General features: G+C 49.5%; 2 protein-coding genes across 6 annotated transcripts in view; one reads left to right on the top strand and one right to left on the bottom strand.

The window, feature by feature from the left end:
* Positions 1 to 9,007, bottom strand: part of MCM3AP (minichromosome maintenance complex component 3 associated protein) — a 44,306-nt gene extending 35,299 nt beyond the window's left edge. The window contains exons 1-5 of one of the 2 annotated variants that reach the window (XM_018052376.1): positions 8,817 to 9,007; positions 6,499 to 7,817; positions 3,699 to 3,922; positions 1,469 to 1,547; positions 1,095 to 1,239 (exon numbers count right to left, since the gene is read on the bottom strand). In XM_018052376.1, coding sequence (XP_017907865.1) covers positions 1,095 to 1,239; positions 1,469 to 1,547; positions 3,699 to 3,922; positions 6,499 to 7,711 — 1,661 coding nt within the window. In that variant the 5' untranslated portion in view covers positions 7,712 to 7,817; positions 8,817 to 9,007. The remainder of the gene's footprint in view (positions 1 to 1,094; positions 1,240 to 1,468; positions 1,548 to 3,698; positions 3,923 to 6,498; positions 7,818 to 8,816) is intronic. The other variant, XM_018052382.1, reaches the window with a different exon arrangement.
* On the top strand, positions 9,053 to 16,807 carry YBEY (ybeY metallopeptidase (putative)). 4 transcript variants are annotated; one of them, XM_018052396.1, is made up of 5 exons: positions 9,053 to 9,536; positions 10,977 to 11,105; positions 12,319 to 12,387; positions 13,406 to 13,497; positions 16,603 to 16,807. In XM_018052396.1, the coding sequence occupies exons 1-4, from the start codon at positions 9,327 to 9,329 to the stop codon at positions 13,490 to 13,492; spliced, it is 495 nt and encodes a 164-aa protein (XP_017907885.1). In that variant the 5' UTR covers positions 9,053 to 9,326; the 3' UTR covers positions 13,493 to 13,497; positions 16,603 to 16,807. The 4 variants fall into 4 exon arrangements, with proteins under 4 accessions (XP_017907885.1, XP_017907895.1, XP_017907891.1 ...); XM_018052406.1 differs by having other exon boundaries at positions 16,669 to 16,807; XM_018052402.1 differs by lacking the exon at positions 16,603 to 16,807 and adding an exon at positions 13,722 to 14,448.

Genomic DNA, 17,924 nt, shown 5'->3' on the forward strand with positions numbered 1-17,924 from the left:
TTTAAACCACTATACAGTCCATGGAATTCTCCAGGCCAGCATACAGGAATGGGTAGCCTTTCCCTTCTCCAGGGGATCTTCGCAGTCCAAGGATCGAACCCAGGTCTTCCTCAACACACGTGGATTCTTTACCAGCTGAGCCACAAGGGAAGCCCAAGAATACTGGAGTGGGTAGCCTATCCCTTCTCCAGCAGATCTTCCTGATCAGGAATCAAACTGAGGTCTCCTGCATTGCAGGTGGGATTCTTTACCAACTGAGCTATCAGGGAAGCCCTGAATGAATTACTTGTAGATTTCTATCTCAAAGACATGAAACTAAGAGGGAAATAAAAGCACTTCAACACCATGAGGAAATACCATGCCTACATGTTTTCAAACACAGCTTCCCTTCAGTAGAAGGATGTACTGAAAAGAACAGGGCATTCTGTGAGCTTCCTCATTTTCTACCTGGTTTTCAACATTCTGTGAATTTGAATGTCAAAGAGGATGTAAAGAAAGGAAAAAACAAAAGCAAATCAGCAACTACACTGTTAACTGCAAAATGTGAGGAAAACTATCCACTGGCCAAAATACGTGAAGCAGGATTAAACAGAAGCCAGCCTGCTGTGAAACAGAAGGCGGGGGCCACACGGGGGGAAGGAGGAAGGAGCCTTGGGGAACAGAGATTCCACACAGGGACGCGGGGGTCTCCGAAGCACACACTGTGCACTAGACCTGGCCTGCGACTCTGCACAGGGCTGCGCAGTTACAGCCACGGCTACAAGTGGCGACTAGGAACATGGCGTGCAGCCAATTACACATTTTAAGGACAAGAGCGATTGTCTGTACGCATATACATCACACAGATGGCATGACAGCAACTGCACAGGCCGCAAGGCTGAGGGAGAGGAGGGGCCCAGGGCAGTCCCCACCCCCACCCCCGCCCCCCAGGTCCTCTCCACATCCCTCAACCCCCATCCAGGTGTCAGCAATCACCCGCTTCCCTTCCATGCTATCTCACGACGGCTATGAAGTCCCTTGAGGTCAGTGACAGGAGAAGCCCAAGAACCCACTTGCCCTGTTAGAACAGTGGCATTTGGAAGGACCAGCCACACCTTTTACTCAGGAGGCTGCCAGTCGCAGTCCTCACCCCAGGCTTGCCGAGCGGGGAGTGTTGAAAGGACGTGTCCTCGGTGCCCTGGCCAGCTTCCCCATCGCCTGGCTGCTTCTCCTTGAGGGAGAAGGGCTTCTTGTTGGGACCTGAGGACGCAAAAATCAGGACAGAGTTAATGACACCATAAGTCACTCAACTTGGGGGCGTCTTCTTGAGAAAGTTATAATTGTGGCAGGATGTTGTTAGAACGGAGCCCAAGGAAGTGAGACAGCCCCAATTCCACTCCACCCCACACTGGGGATCAGGCTCACACTCAGCACTCAAAGGCCTTGCACAAAGCAGGAGAGACTGTGCAAAGAACAACTGAAAACTCACTTAATTTTTTCTTGTGCCAGAAGATGGTCATATCTTTATGCAAATCTTTCCCTTTCTTCCTGGCCAGGGCTGCAGATGCCTGGAAAACAGTCCACAACACAAAGGACGACGGCATCAGGAGACCAAGGAAACGAGATCAAGCTTTCACATGCATTAGTGGAATTCTGTTCAACAGAGCTACCCCTCCACAGCTACGCGTTCTGACCACATCACCTGCCTCCAGCCACGGTAGCCATGGTCCCCATCTCCCTTACCTGTCTTATAGCATGTATCTGGACTTCTCCTTATCGAAATTAATGACTCTACTGTGATAGACTCCGTAAACTTGGCCCTATTGGCATTTGATGAGATAATTCTCACCATATGATTTTCTGAAGAACAATGGAAAGATGGCCAAGTAACACTTAAACCCAAAGGAAACCTATAGAATGACACACACGGGGTACACTTTGTCATAAAACATACATACACAAAACCAACTGTATGTTAGCATACCTGTAAATATACCTATGAAAATGTCTAGGAAAACATACACCACACTAGATAATTGTGCTGGCTCTAATAGGAAAGGGGTGAGGAGTGGACCTCAACTTTCTGTAGATCAATGAACTGCTGACAATGACAATTTATATATTTTCTATATAAGTACTTTTTAAGGTTCAGCTGGAAGAAAAAGGACATTGCAACAGACAGAAATAACCTTAAAAACATGAGGGCTGCGGTATGACCTGGCAGCTACACTCCCAAGTATACACCAACAGGAGTGAAAGCAGGGTCCTGAACAGAGACCTGCCCTGGCTTCACGGCAGCAATATTCACAAGACCCAAGAGGTCCGCGGACAGGGGGACAGATAAACGAACTGTGGGACAACCGTACCTGGGATAAAGGAAAGAAATACAACCACGTGAATGAACCCTGAAGACGTTATGCTAACTGAAAGCCAGACACAAGAGGATAAACATCGATAAATATCTAGGATAAAATTCTAGATATTATATGAAATATCTAGAACAGATGAATTCATAGAGCTAGATAGTAGACGTGAGGTCACCAGGGGCTGGAGGAAGGAAGGAATGAGGAGTTATTGCTTAGTGGTTACAGAATTTCTGTTTGGGAGGATTATAAAGTTCTGGAACTAAATAATGTGATGGTTGCACAACACTTGTGAATGTAAGTAATGCTGCTGAATTGAAAAAAGAATCAGTAGAAAGGAATGAACAGCAACAGCCCTAAACTGTGCCTATCTGGGCACAGAACCCCTACTCTCAAGAACTGAAACAAAGGGTACAATCAAACATAAATGGACAGAAATGTCCACAAACAGAAAGTTGGCCAAGTAGGTAAATAGGATAGAACGTCATGTAGCTCTTAACGACCTCATTCTAATCGAGACTGTTCGTTGATTTCAGAAGCTACTAAAAATGACCACATAAGAGGTTACCAAACAGGATATGCAGTGCAACGTCATTCGTGTAAAAACAAAGATGTTATCCAAAATATTCATAGGTGGTGTCTTAGAGGACAGAACTATGGGTGATTTTGTGTCCCCTGAGTTTTTCCTCTATGTTGACAGGTAACACCTCCATCATTTAAAAAAGAATGAAAACATGCTTTCTAAATACCTATAGAATATAATTTTCCCAAGAATATTCAGAAAAAAATAACAAGATATAAAACTACATAATGTGAGCAGCTCATGTAAGCATATACCCTACAAACCAATGTGGTATGCGTGTAGGTATACATACACATATTAAAGTCAAGGCATAGGAACAATTAACAGCAGTTCTCTCTGAAAGATGGGATTACAAGATTTTACCTTTCCTGTATTGTTCTGAATGTTTATGGTGATCATGTACTACCAGCAAATAAAATAAAAGTCAAAAACAAAACAAGAAAACTCAACACTGAAAAAATGCTGTGTGGTTACAACACAGTCCCATGTGCTTCAGAGACATTGGACTTCACAGGAATCACTCACCTAAAATTTCTAGAACACTGCATTCAGTTGGAACCACAAATTTTTCACAAATAAACCTAATTTATGAAAAAAATAGTGCTATTCCAGTTTCTCCAAATTAAGACATTAGAGTACTTTTCTAAATTCTAACAAGTAACTGATAGATTTTTAAAAATAAGTTTTAAAGTGACAAAGTTCACTCTACCTTTGCCACTTTTAAGCCTATTTTTTTTCCTCACACACGTAAACTACATTGTTGGAGTACTCACATGATCAAAAAAATACACCACTGCCAGCTTCTTGCTGCGCCTGGTATATATGCGCTGCACTTTAGCAATTTTGCCAAAGTGGTTCTCCAGGGTGGTTCTGTTATTGAGATAGTCAGGGATGTTCTTGCACTGGATCGCTGTGACTTCAGCAGGAGACAAGCCCCCAAGACTGTCTGTGCTCTCACTCCTCTTGCTCTGACGGCCAGGAGTTCCTCTTAGAGAATCTAGGGGATCAATGAACAGCCACAAAAATGCATCAGATGCAATGTTTTCCAATTACTAGGGCATCAACTAGGAAAGAGCAAAGAAAATTTTTATGGCTGTTGAGACCTGCTCCACGATCCTATATGTTAGGATCCCTAATGTTTGTAGAGGGTTAACTAGACTATTAGAGTTTTGCCAAGAGAACGCACTGGTCATAGCAAACACCCTTTTCCAACAACACAAGAGAAGACTCTACACATGGACATCACCAGATGGTCAACACCAAAATCAGACTGATTATATTCTGTGCAGCCAAAGATGGAGAAGCTCTATACAGTCAACAAAAACAAGACCAGGAGCTGACTGTGGCTCAGATCATGAACTCCTTATTACCAAATACAGACTCAAATTGAAGAAAGTAGGGAAAACTGCTAGACCATTCAGGTATGACCTAAATCAAATGCCTTATGATAATACAGTGGAAGTGAGAAACAGATTTAAGGGCCTAGATCTGATAGATAAAGTGCCTGATGAACTATGGAATGAGGTTCGTGACATTGTACAGGAGACAGGGATCAAGACCATCCCTATGGAAAAGAAATGCAAAAAAGAAAAACGGCTGTCTGGGGAGGCCTTACAAATAGCTGTGAAAAGAAGAGAGGCGAAAAGCAAAGGAGAAAAGGAAAGATATAAGTATCTGAATGCAGAGTTCCACAGAATAGCAAGAAGAGATAAGAAAGACTTCTTCAGCGATCAATGCAAAGAAATAGAGGAAAACAACAGAATGGGAAAGACTAGAGATCTCTTCAAGAAAATCAGAGATACCAAGGGAACATTACATGCAAAGATGGGCTCGATAAAGGACAGAAATGGTATGGACCTAACAGAAGCAGAAGATATTAAGAAGAGGTGGCAAGAATACACAGAACTGTACAAAAAAGATCTTAACGACCCAGATAATCATGATGGTGTGATCACTAATCTAGAGCCAGACATCCTGGAATATGAAATCAAGTGGGCCTTGGAAAGCATCGCTACAAACAAACTAGTGGAGGTGATGGAATTCCAGTTGAGCTGTTTCAAATCCTGAAAGATGATGCTGTGGAAGTGCTGCATTCAATATGCCAGCAAATTTGGAAAACTCAGCAGTGGCCACAGGACTGGAAAAGGTCAGTTTTCATTCCAATTCCAAAGAAAGGCAATGCCAAAGAATGCTCAAAGTACCGCACAATTGCACTCATCTCACACGCTAGTAAAGTAATGCTCAAAATTCTCCAAGCCAGGCTTCAGCAATACATGAACCGTGAACTTCCTGATGTTCAAGCTGGTTTTAGAAAAGGCAGAGGAACCAGAGATCAAATTGCCAACATCCCCTGGATCATGGAAAAAGCAAGAGAGTTCCAGAAAAACATCTATTTCTGCTTTCTTGACTATGCCAAAGCCTTTGACTGTGTGGATCACAATAAACTGTGGGAAATTCTGAAAGAGATGGGAATACCAGACCACCTGACCTGCCTCTTGAGAAATCTGTATGCAGGTCAGGAAGCAACAGTTATAACTGCACATGGAACAACAGACTGGTTCCAAATAGGAAAAGGAGTACGTCAAGGTTGTATATTGTCACCTTGCTTATTTAACTTATATGCAGAGTACATCATGAGAAACGCTGGACTGGAAGAAACACAAGCTGGACTCAAGATTGCCCAGAGAAATATCAATAACCTCAGATATGCAGATGACACCACCCTTATGGCACAAAGTGAAGAGGAACTAAAGAGCCTCTTGATGAAAGTGAAAGTGGAGAGTGAAAAAGTTGGCCTAAAGCTCAACATTCAGAAAACTACGATCATGGCATCTGGTCCCATCACTTCATGGGAAATAGATGGGGAAACAGTGGAAACAGTGTCAGACTTTATTTGGGGGGGCTCCAAAATCACTGCAGATGGTGACTGCAGCCATAAAATCAAAAGACGCTTACTCCTTGGAAGAAAAGTTATGACCAACCTAGATAGCATATTCAAAAGCAGAGACATTACTTTGTCGACTAAGGTCCGTCTAGTCAAGGCTATGGTTTTTCCTGTGGTCATGTATGGATGTGAGAGTTGGACTGTGAAGAAGGCTGAGCACCAAAGAATTGATGCTTTTGAACTGTGGTGTTGGAGAAGACTCTTGAGAGTCCCTTGGACTGCAAGGCCATCCAACCAGTCCATTCTGAAGGAGATCAGCCCTGGGATTTCTTTGGAAGGAATGACACTAAAGCTGAAGCTCCAGTACTTTGGCCACCTCATGCGACGAGTTGACTCATTGGAAAAGACTCTGATGCTGGGAGGGATTGGGGGCAGGGAGGAGAAGGGGACGACAGAGGATGAGATGGCTGGATGGCAACACTGACTCGATGGATGTGAGTCTGAGTGAACTCCAGGAGTTGGTGACGGACAGGGAGGCCTGGCGTGCTGCAATTAATGGGGTCGCAAAGATTCGGACACAACTGAGCGACTGAACTGAGCTGAACTAGGAGATTCAAGCTAACACTCGGGGAAATTTACGAAGAACCTGCCAGCAGGATATACTGTATTTTGTACTTTCTAGAACGTACCTTCTTTTTTATCTCTGCTTTCAGTTTCTTCCTCTTTATTCACACCTGGAAGCCGGGAAGGTACCGGGACAGACTGACTCCCTCCTGGGATGACCAAGTGGTCATTTTCCCCAGACTCGACACAGCCAGTTTCCTTTTTAGATTCCTTGTTGCCCAGACGACCTACTTCTTTATTGCTTTTGAAGACATCCTGTATTGTCCGCCCAAACAAAGTGCCTCCTCGGGGTCGATTCAAGCGAACAGGTCGTTTATCTGGAGGATGATCACCCCTTGACAGAGGGTCCAAGTCTTCAGCTGCATCATGACCGTGCCTCCTTGGGGACCGATCCTGGTCCTCCTTTCTCTTCAGTCCTTTCATGAGGCTGGGAAGTGGCTCCATTTGGGAAACAGCTTCTTCGCTTCCTTGTCTGACACCTGTTTTGCCAACTGGGAAGGGTTCACCCAAGGATCCTGAAGCCATGGGGAAGGCAGTGAAGGTGCTACTAGAACTTCCAAACAGTGATTTGGGGCCTCGCTTCTCTTCCTCCACATTCTGACTTGGCAAAGCAGGGGTAAAGGCAGATGATGAATTATTATTGCCTGGTTTTGAAAAGGTAAAATTTGAATTGGTGGCTGAACTACTTGTCCCCTGAGAAAAAGGAAATGGGGCCAGTCCCCCAGGTCCACTACTGATTGGATTGGAAAATGTAAAAAATCCAGAAGTAACTTGGCTCTTAGTTTTCTCTGGCTCAGATTCAGCCCCCAGTATTGGTCTGAACATTGAGTTTTCCAGAGGTTTAAAGCCAAATTCTGTTTTCCCAAAGCCAGAGCTTGCCTTTTCTCCAGTTTCTGGGGCAAAAGTAGAAGTAGTTGGGAATGCTCCAAGGTTGGGGGACTTAAAACTGAATCCAGGGTTTCCAGGCACACGTGAACTCGAAGGCCCAGAGGCAGCGACAAAGGCTGGACTGTGTTCAAGTCCAGAAAAGAGTCCAACATTTGAGGTTTGAGAGAATCCTAATGTTTGCGCTGAAGAATGACTTTGTCCAGAAGACGCTGGAAAACTGGACACCTGTGAAAATCCTGAGCTTTTTCCAGATAACGTATTGCTTTGTCCAAAAAGAGAGGGCTGACCAAACCGAAATTGTGGCTTAGCTTGAAATGTTCCTATGGAGCTACTGGAAGATGTTGGAAAAACACCAGGCTGCTGCCCACCGAAAGGATTAGTTGGATTCATCTTCTGAGCGAGTTACTAGAAGGCAATAAATAATACATGTAGAAAAGTAGTCCTCTTCCTTAAATGGTCTGTTCAACTAGGGAGCTCCCCCCATCTCCACAATAAGCTGAAAAACAAAAATTCAGACAATCACAACTACGTGGTGCTGGAAGGCACCAAATTAGAATTTTTAATCACATGCCAGGCAAAGCAAAGGACTAATTCTTATTTTCTGAGAGCCAAATGGTGGTACCCCACCTTACTGGAGGGAGTGCGGAGTAGAAGATGGTACAAATAAATTACTTTGTTATGGGGGGTTGGCTCAGATAGTTAAGCGTCTGCCTACAACGTAGGAGAGCCGGGTTCGATCCCTGGGTGGGGGAGATCCTCTGGAGAAGGAAATGACAACCCACTCCAGTACTCCTGCCTGGAAAATCCCATGGGAGGAGCCTGGTAGACTACAGTCCATAGGGTCGCGAAGAGTCGGACACGACTGAGCGACTTTACTTCACTTATGGGGGTTTAAAGCATGATCCTTTAAGACTTTAAAATAAAAAAAAAATCAAAACATCTTGCTGAATCAGTAAATTTATGGAAAACCTAAAATAGCAATAAGAAAGTACATGCCAGTTGCACTTTCCAAGACAGGAGTTTCTGACGTCTTTCAATCCCCAAGGCGAGAATTACAATGTAACACTGTTAAAAAGTTAGTGTTTCAATGTTTCCTCCCATCTAATTTTTTCTCCCAGTAACCAGAGCCCCAAATACTTTTTCCAAACATGGAAATAATTTGCGTTTTAACACAGTGGCGGCTACCCCCAAGGATCTAGCTCGAAGTACACAGTGCTCTTGAAAGACAGGCAGCCCCGCCAGATCGCGGGTGCAGCGCAACCCAAATCTCGGGCGGGCCAGTGGGTGGGCTCGGCGCCCGCCGCGCACCGCCCCCCGCATCCTGCCTGCAGTGTGCCCCCGCCGACGCCCCTGCGCCCCGGGACCCGCCATGTCCCATCCCCGCGCCCCTGGCCGCGCGCCCACCGTGTTCACCCAGCCCCGCTCGGTTAGCAACACGGCCGGGGCGGCGGGGAAAGGGCGGCCTCCGCCCTCCAGGGCCCCGCGCAGTGCTCACCGTCTAGCTCAGGGACACAGCCGCCCACCATCCCTTCGGGCTAGAGACGCACGCAGGGCCCGTCGCCGCTTAGGCCAGTGCTGCCCGCGGCCCGCGAACAGAAAACACCGCGGACCCACTTCCGGTCGGTCCCGCGCCGCCCAGCACCGCCCGGGCCCGGCCGCGCGCGGGTTCCGCTCTCCGGCCGGGCGGCGGCGGTGGGGCTTCCGGGGCGCGGCGTCCACACCCCCGTCCGCCCGCTTCTGCTCAGTAAGCGCCTCTTCCCCAGAGTGGGGCGGCGCGCGCTGGGCCCTCCCCTCTCGCCCGTTCTCTAGTGTGTGTCACCGGCCGTCCGGCCCTCCGCACTCCAGCGTCTGTCCAGGCCCCCCGTGCTGCGTCTTCCTCTCGGTAAAGCGCACGTTCCATGACAGTTTTCAACGAATTCCACCGAACGGGGTGACGTGAGCGTGCGTGCGCGTGCGTTGCTACAGAACTTCCGCGGGCTTTACGATTCATCGGCCCGAAGTCGAGATGAGCCTGGCGCTGCGCAATCTGCAGCGGGCGGTGCCCCTGCGGCGCGCGCTGCTGCGCCAGAGGCTGCAGGCAGTGCGCGGGGCCCTGGGCGTGCGGGCCTTCGACGTGGGCGTTGTCTGCGTCGACAACCGGAAGATCCAGCAGATGAACAGGATCTACCGAGAGCAAGACACCCCGACTGACGTGCTCTCCTTCCCCTTTCACGAGGTAAAGGCTGCCCTCCTGTTCTCGTCCGGCCTACCTTCCGCTGTGAATTCCGTTAATTACACCACAGAGAGGATTGTCAGTGTTGCTCGGAAAATTTCAAATACACACGAAAGTGAGGAGTAAGATGTGACCGTCGCTACTGATCTGAGCCTGTCGCTGAAAGAGGGAGGGTGATCCCCGCCCTCCTAGTAACAGTGAATTAAAGAGAAAGCGCTTCTGCAGTTTTAAGTGTGATTCGATAATGGATATGTACGGGTTGAAAATTTTAAATAACTGAAAATAAAAGAATAGACTTGGGCAAATATTTTAAACAAATATGTACTGTCTATCAGGTTATGAGGATTTCCCTGTGGCTCAAACGGTAAAAAAAAATCTGCCTGCTATGCAGGAGACCAGGGTTCCATCCCTGGGTCGGGAAGATTCCCCTGGAGGAGGGTATGGCAACCCTCCAGTATTCTTGCCTGAAGAATCCCATGGACAGAGGAGCCTGGCAGGCTACAGTCCATGGCGTCAAAAAGAGTTGGACACGACTGAGCAACGAACACACGCATCAGGTTATTACCTATGTTATGTGAATGACTCATTCGAGACTTCCTGCATTGTTGCTGCTGCTGCTAAGTCGCTTCGGTCGTGTCCGACTCTGTGCGACCCCATAGACGGCAGCCCACCAGGCTCCCCCGTCCCTGGGATTCTCCAGGCAAGAACACTGGAGTGGGTTGCCATTTCCTTCTCCAGTGCATGAAAGTGAAAAGTGGAAGGGAAGTCGCTCAGTCGTATCCAACTCTTAGCGACCCCATGGACTGCAGCCTACCAGGCTCCTCCATCCATGGGATTTTCCAGGCAAGAGTACTGGAGTGGGGTGCCATTGCCTTCTCCGTCCTGCATTGTTAGTGGCCACATAAATTGGGGCAGCCCTTTTGGAAAGCAGTCTGGCAGTTTACCTAAAGTAAGTCTTGATAACTGTTTAATCCACTAGGATCACACCTAAGGAAATAAATTGAAAAAGGAAAGAGAATTAAATGTTCAACGTGTTCAATATAAAAATATATTAAAGTGTCCATTTATTCTCCATAAAAAGAAATAAAAATATTTGACTGACTTAGTGTGAACAGTCCTCAGCTGAATGGACTGGTCTTTATGTGGGAACATGTGATCAGTATCAAAACTGGGAAGAACAGAAATGTAAACTTGTATCAATGAGGTGATTTAGCTCCACAGATGTTTTGGAGCTGAGTGGTTGTGCATTAGGAAGGATGAAAGAATTATTTTGATAGTGTGGGAACATCTTAAGTCAGTCGTGTGTAGTGTCCCTGCCACAGCCCCTGATTTGTCTGCCTTGGAAGTAGCAACACAGGGTCTTTCAGGGTGGAAACCTGTGGGCCTGTGGCCAGTTAGTGTTCTGAGGTCATGTTCTGCAAGTGTGTATTTCCTCATTTTCAGAATCTGAAAGCAGGTGAAATCCCCCAGCCCGACTTTCCAGATGACTATAATTTAGGAGACATTTTCCTGGGCGTGGAGTTTATCTTCCAGCAGTGCAAGGAAGATGAAGATTACTATGACATCCTGACTGTAAGTGGGATGCTGAAATGGCAAATCCTTATGGGCAAAGCAGAGGCCCATGTCCTTCATCCAGGCCATGAGAAGAGGTTGTGGAGGTGACGCGGACATCCACACCATAATCCTTGTGTAGGACAAGGGTTCCTGGGGAAATCCGCAGGCAGGGGCCACGCCCTCTCACCACACCTCAGAGAGGAGAGCCTGGGGCATGGGTCTGTGCCCTCGAGGCAGCATTGGGTGAGGGGAGGGGCCAGGAAGCATCCTGGGAGGAGGGAGCCCCGGGAGTGGCCTGATTCTTAGCTTGGCCTCTGGAGATGAGCTGGCTGCCGTTTAGCTAGCTCAGACAGGCTGAAGGAGCTTCTTACTGAACTACTAGAAGCGGGCGGGATTCCGGCCTCCAGGACCTTCAGATCTGTCTCCTCCCCTGATGCCATGAAGGATGGCAGGATAGCAGGAGTGTTCTGGAAAGTGGGGTGTGACTGAGTCGTGTTTCAGTGTCCCCATGGATTCAATGGAGGTGTCTCCCTTTGTCCGCACCCTAAAGTATCATCTTTGGGGAATCCTAGTGCTTCCAAGACTTGAACTTCCCAGCAAGACGCCCTGTGCTCAGGCGTCAGGGTTGCTGAGGAGGGTGTGCTTTCTCCCTGCAAGTGGTGAGAACCGCAGCGTAGACAGCACTGCTTAGCACCGATCTCAACTCCAGGATCTCCGTGACTAGCGTCTGTGTGCCCTGGGGGGCTCTGGGCTAGGGTCACCTGTGGACACTGTCCACTCCCCAACACCTTCTGAGAAGTCTCTTAGTGGGTCTTAGAAGACCCACAGTGGAGGACCAGCCCGCACTCCTAGGATCCTGTTCCCTGGCACTGGGCCAGGCCAACCCACTCTCCTCCCAGCTGGCAGCCACCTGCATGGCGACGCTGGGTACCTCCCCTTCCCTTGCCCTGGTTCTCCATGTCTCCACAGCTCCCCCCACCCCAGAGGAGATCCTGATCTTCACACCCCACTAGAGGGGCCTGACCTACTCCTGCTAACCAGACCCCACCCCTGTGCCCTCACCACCTGCCCGCAGCCCTGCCTGGGCCCAGAGGAGGCTTCCTCACCTCCCACTGGGCATCCACTAGCCCTCCCTGATTTTTTCCTTCTCCTCCATTACCACACCACCACCACCCCAGCTCATGGCTGGATCCTGACCACCCTCTGAGGCAGCTCTTAATTGTTCTGACAGGTGACTGCCACCCACGGGCTCTGTCACCTCCTGGGCTTCACACACAGCACGGAGGCCGAATGGCAGAAGGTAGGAGCCCTGCCCTGTCTGCAGCACACACGGGCACACATTGCGTTGCAGCCCAGGCTCCAGAAACCAGGCTGTGCAACCTGCCCCCTGCTGTCCAGTGTGAAAACCGAATGGAGAAATGCAGCGAAATGAGGAGTTGGTAGGGCCCACTTTATAAAAGAGATGGTGTTTGTTTTAAATACTGGGCTCCCTAAATGCTCATAACTGCATTATTCATTCAGTACTGAAAAGTCCGAGGAGAGACGCTGCTGCGCATTTCATGAAATCCCAAAATGACTTGACGTTAAAATCTTTATGAGAGTGATTGTGATGATATTTGTCAGTTGGAAACAGGATTTAGGACATTAGAGTGTCTGATCCAGACCTATTATGTGGTGGTTTGTTTCCTCGAAGACTACCAATATTTACTCAGTTTATAAAGGTCTGTATTATAGAACCATAATTGCGTTTTATTAACTCAAATTATGTTCATAATCATACAGGCTCTCTGAACTGCATAGAAAAACGTTTTTTGAAAATTAACAAAATGGTTCTGGTACAGTTGGCCTCCTGGCCTCCTGAGGCTCCTGGGTCCACGCTGGCCACACCCTGGCTCTGTCCCCAACCCCTAACCCTGCTCTAGCCCCCTTATCCCCCTCCTCAGCTCCGCTGCCCTCCGCACCAGCGGCATCACAGGGAAGCTCCAGGGCGGTTTCCCACCAGCCCACCCTTCCCCCCAGGAGGGGCTGTCCTCACACACCCACTCCTAGGCTTTGGAGCAAGTCACCCAGTCTGACCCCTTCTTCTAACCCCGAGGTAGGCCCTCCCCTCCTCTTCATACCCAAGACCACCAGCTCAGCCCTGGCCCCCCACCCCCTGCCCCTGCTGGCTCCAAGGCTCACACCAGGAGCTCCTCTGTCCTGAGGCTGCCCGCCTCGGGCTGTGTGGGAGGCCATGGGGCTCAGGGAGAAAGCCCCAGGGCCAGGGGAAGCCAGGCCTCTGGGCCAGTCCAGAGCTGGTTTCCACCCCTTTCTTTCAGATGTACCAGAAGGAGAAGCAGGTTCTCCAGGAGCTGAACAAGCACATGGGGACCAGGCTGCAGCCCCTGAGCAGAGGCCTCTTCTGACGGAGGTAATACACTGTGGCTGGAAGGTGGCCCCAGAGATCAGGGCGCCCCCACACTGAGGGTCTTGGTGGCCACTGCTGCCCTGTGGGGCAAGTTCCAGTCCTTCATTTAGGACACAGTGTTGTAAATAAAATAGTTCTCAGCTCTCAGATCATACAAAGGTGGGGCATGGGAGCCACCCCTGCCCCAAGGCTCTGCCTTTGGCATAGGGGCATCTCTCCCATCTCAGGACAGATCAAGGAGCCCGGGTGAGTGTGCCCTCCCTTGAACTCCTGCTGGATTCAGGCCTACCCTCCCCCACCGGAGCAGGATAGCTGCGAGGCCAGCCGACCCGCCCCAACCCCGGGGGACCCTCAGCTCTTCTTTCGCCATCAGCCGCCCCTGCTCGCTCGTAGGTCATTCCTGAGCCCTCTGCCATGGCACCCGCATAGCAGAGCTCCGACTGCCACATCCCATCCTCCTGTCGGACAGCGCCCTCCTGTCAGTCCTGTTCAGTCCTGCCTTCTGAACAGCAAAGTAAACCCAGGGGTCACCCAGAGCCTTCCCCAGAGCTGTGCCTACACTCTGACCTCACAAGTGGGGCAGATGTGGAGGGGGCGGGCACTGAGCCAACTCAGGGCCTGGTCGCCTCGACCTCAGGCCCCAGCAACTGACTATAGTGCTACAGACTCTCCACGGAGCTCCAGACGAGTCAGGGCAACAAAACACTGCCTCTTGGAGATTCTAAAACTCAGAAAACTATGATTCTAAGAATTTGGTTTCTCCCATAAGTTGATTTTACAAACATGAAAACTCAGTTCCCGTTGGATTTGCATCCTGAGCCTGGACTCCACTGGCTTCTGGGGACACGGGTCTGTCATTTTCCTGAGCTGCTGGCTGCATGACCTGCTTGTAATCATTAAGCTTGTTCTCAGTTTAGAGTTTAGCATGGCAAAGATTAAAGTTAAGCCCCCAGAGCTCTCTGCTTTCTGGGCCTTTTTAAGGGACTGAAGGGTCCTGAGACCCACTGGTCCTGCCATCAAGTGTTTGGAGGCTCTTCGCCTGCCACTAGAGCCTGCCCCTCAAGACCTCTGGTCGTGTCTGGACACAGGCGACTTGGTTCTGTGTTCAAGTCTGAGCAGACTTGCTGGGGCTGGAGGAGGGTCCAGATTTACAGGGTGATGCAGTGAGAAGCTTTCCAGAGTTGGATGGTGTGTCCCTCCTGCCCGCCCACCCTGGCAGCCCATAGCAGTGGCCCCCGGGTCCTGCTACCTGGTACCGGGTTCCGAGGGACCTGGGTGTGCCTTGACCCTCCACGTGGACAGCGTCCATGCGTACAGCACAGCCATCCTGTGTTTCTCTCACCAGTGACCCTCCCCGTTGGCATCCCCTCCACCAGATGGGCAACTGCTCATGTCTTATTGCCCATTTTCTCCTGGTTTTCCCTTTTTTCTTATTAATTGGGTGTTTTAGTATGTGGTTGTAAACAGCCCTTGAATTTTAGTACAGAATGTGAGCAAGTGTCCTGACCTGAATCTGAGAGAAGGCCACCACACGGTCCATCAGCAGCCAGGCCATCTGCTGGCCACAGGGCATCTTGGTTCTGTCTCATTCCACTGGTTGCCCCCACCCCCTGCCCTCCTCACCCAGACACATGCTGCCTGGACCCAATTCAGTTCAGTTCTGTTGCTCAGTCATGTCTGACTCTTTGGGACCCCATGGACTGCAGCACGCCAGACCTCCCTGTCCATCACCAACTCCCAGAGCTTGCTCACACTCATGTCCATCAAGTTGGTGATGCCATCCAACCATCTCATCCTCTGTGGTCCACTTCTCCTCCTGCCTTCAATCTTTCCCAGCATCAAGGTCTTTTCCAGTGAGTCATTTCTTCCCATCAGATGGCCAAAGTATTGGAGCTTCAGCATCAGTCCTTCCAATGAATATTCAGGACTGATTTCTTTCAGGATTAACTGGTTTGATCTCCTTACTGTCCAAGGGACTCTCAAGAGTCTTCTCCAACACCAGAGTTCAAAAACGTCAACTCTTCGGTGCTCAGCCTTCTTTATGGTCCACCTCTCACATCCATACATGCCTGGTTCCAGAGCTCCCTTGCAAATCCACCATCGCCCGAGCAGAGCCCCTGCTCCAGGTGTTGCCTGGGTTCCTAGCCCTTTACTGTCCTGGGTGTGTCCTTAGAGTTACGCCAGGTCCACAGGGCACAGGCAGTGCCTCCTGCTTCATGGTCCTTGACATCTTGGTAGGGGAGCCCCACCAGCACCCCCACCAGGGCACTTGGCACAACCATTAAAGTTTCCTCTCCTCACAACACCTCTACCACTAACTGCCAGGAGCCAGTGCAGCCCCACAAGTGAAGGGCTCAGGCCCACAAGTTCAGTTCAGTCGCTCAGTCATGTCCGACTCTTTGTGACTCCATGGGCTGCAACACTCCAGGCTTCCCTGTCCATCACCCATCCCTGGAGCTTGTTCAAACTCATGTGCATCGAGTCAGTGATGCCATTCAACCATCTCATCCTCTGTCGAACCCTTCTCCTGCCTTCAGTCTTTCCCAGCATCAGAGTCTTTTCCAATGAGACAGTTGTTTGAATCAGGTGGCCAAGGTTTTGGAGCTTCAGCTTCAGCATCAGTCCTTCCTAATTTCCTTTAGGACTGGCTGGTTTGATCTCCTTGCAGTCCAGGGGACTCTCAAGAGTTGTCTTCAACACCACAGTTCAAAAGTATCAGTTCTTTGGTGCTCAGCTTTCTTTGTAGTCCAACTCTCATATCCATACGTGACTACAGGAAAAACCATAGCTTTGACTGTCTAGACCGACCTTTGTCAGCAAAGTAACGTCTCTGTTTTTAACATGCTGTCTAGGTTTGTCATAGCTTTTCTTCCAAGGAGCAAGTGTCTTTTAATTTCACAGCTGCAGTTACTGTCTGCAGTGATTTTGGAGCCCGAGAAAATAAAGTCAGCCACTATTTTCCATTGTTTCCCCATCTATTTGCCATGAAGTGATGGGACCAGACGCCATGATCTTAGTTTTTTGAATGTTTAGTTTTAAGCCAACTTTTTCACTCCTCTTTCACTTTCATCAAGAGGCTCTTTAGTTCTTCTTTGCTTTCTGCCATAGGCTGGTGTCATCTGCGTATCTGAGGTTATTGACATTTCTCCCATCTCCCATGGACATCTCCCTCAGGTCCATCGAGTTGATGATGCCATCCAGCCATCTTATGGTGGCCTCCCTACAGAGGCTATTAACCCTCTCAAGACTTCCCTGGTGGTCCAGCAGCTAGGACTCTGAGCTGCCAATGCAGGGAGCCCAGGTTTGATCCCTGGTCAGGGAACTGGATCCTGCATGTTGCAACTAGAACTTGGTGCAGCCAAATAAATAAAAATAAATATTTTTTTAAAAAATGCCTCCCACTCTAGACCAAGATACTCATTGTCCAACTTCACCAGAAATCAGAGGTTCCCATAACCCTCCCCATCCCCTGGGCTCAGTAATTTGCTAGAATGGTCACAGAACTCAGGGAACACTGCTTTATTGTAAAGGACACAGATGAACAGCCCACTGGAGACGTGCACAGGGTGAGGTCTGGGGGGGTCTGGAACATAGGAGCGTCTGTCCCCTTGGAGGAGGGTGTGCACCACCTCCCAGATGTTCACCAGCCCAATCTTCTAGTGGTTTTATGGAGGTTCTGTTCAGCATTGATGGATTCAGTCATTGGCCACTGGTGATTGACTCAACTTCCAGCCTCCACTCCCTCAGGTTGCGGGTGGGGCTTAAGTTCCAACCTCCAATCAGAGGGGGCTCCTCGGACAACCAGCCCCCATCTTCCTGAAGCCCTCCAGGGGCCCAGAGTCACCTCATTAGCTTACTGTCGGGATTACAAAGGTTTTAGGAGCTGTGTGCCAGGAAGCAGGACAAAACCAAATACACATTTCTTACTATGCCGCAGTATCACACCACGAAAAGCCCCCACCTCTGGACCCCAGCACAGCCTCCCTGGCAGCCCCACCCCACTTCCAGGGCCTCCTGAGACTTCTTCAGCTGCCCCGGACTGGCCAACTCATGAGGGTGCTCTCACCCCATGTCCTCATGTTGACCTCCCTTCCCATAGGCCCTCCCAGTGGTGGCCTTGCCACGCTCTCACAGCACTGGACTCTCCCAGACACAGGAACATATTTCCTTCATCCTGGTTGACCCGCCGAGGCCAGGTGTATGGTGACAGAAAACATCCATGTTAATCTTCACGCCGCCCTCCACCCCAGCTCCTGACATGGGGATCCTGAAACCTTCGTAAATTCCCACGTGATGATGAGGTGACTGGGTGGCTCCTGGATGGGTCTGGTTGCTGGGAAGACCATGCCAGGACTAGCGCCTTGGAACTTCCCTGGAGTAGGGAGGGAGTGGAGATGGCGTGACCGGTGGTCAGGCCCACGTGAGGAAGC

Source organism: Capra hircus, chromosome 1, assembly GCF_001704415.2.
Source record: "Capra hircus breed San Clemente chromosome 1, ASM170441v1, whole genome shotgun sequence".
In the NCBI taxonomy this organism is placed as follows: domain Eukaryota; kingdom Metazoa; phylum Chordata; class Mammalia; order Artiodactyla; family Bovidae; genus Capra; species Capra hircus.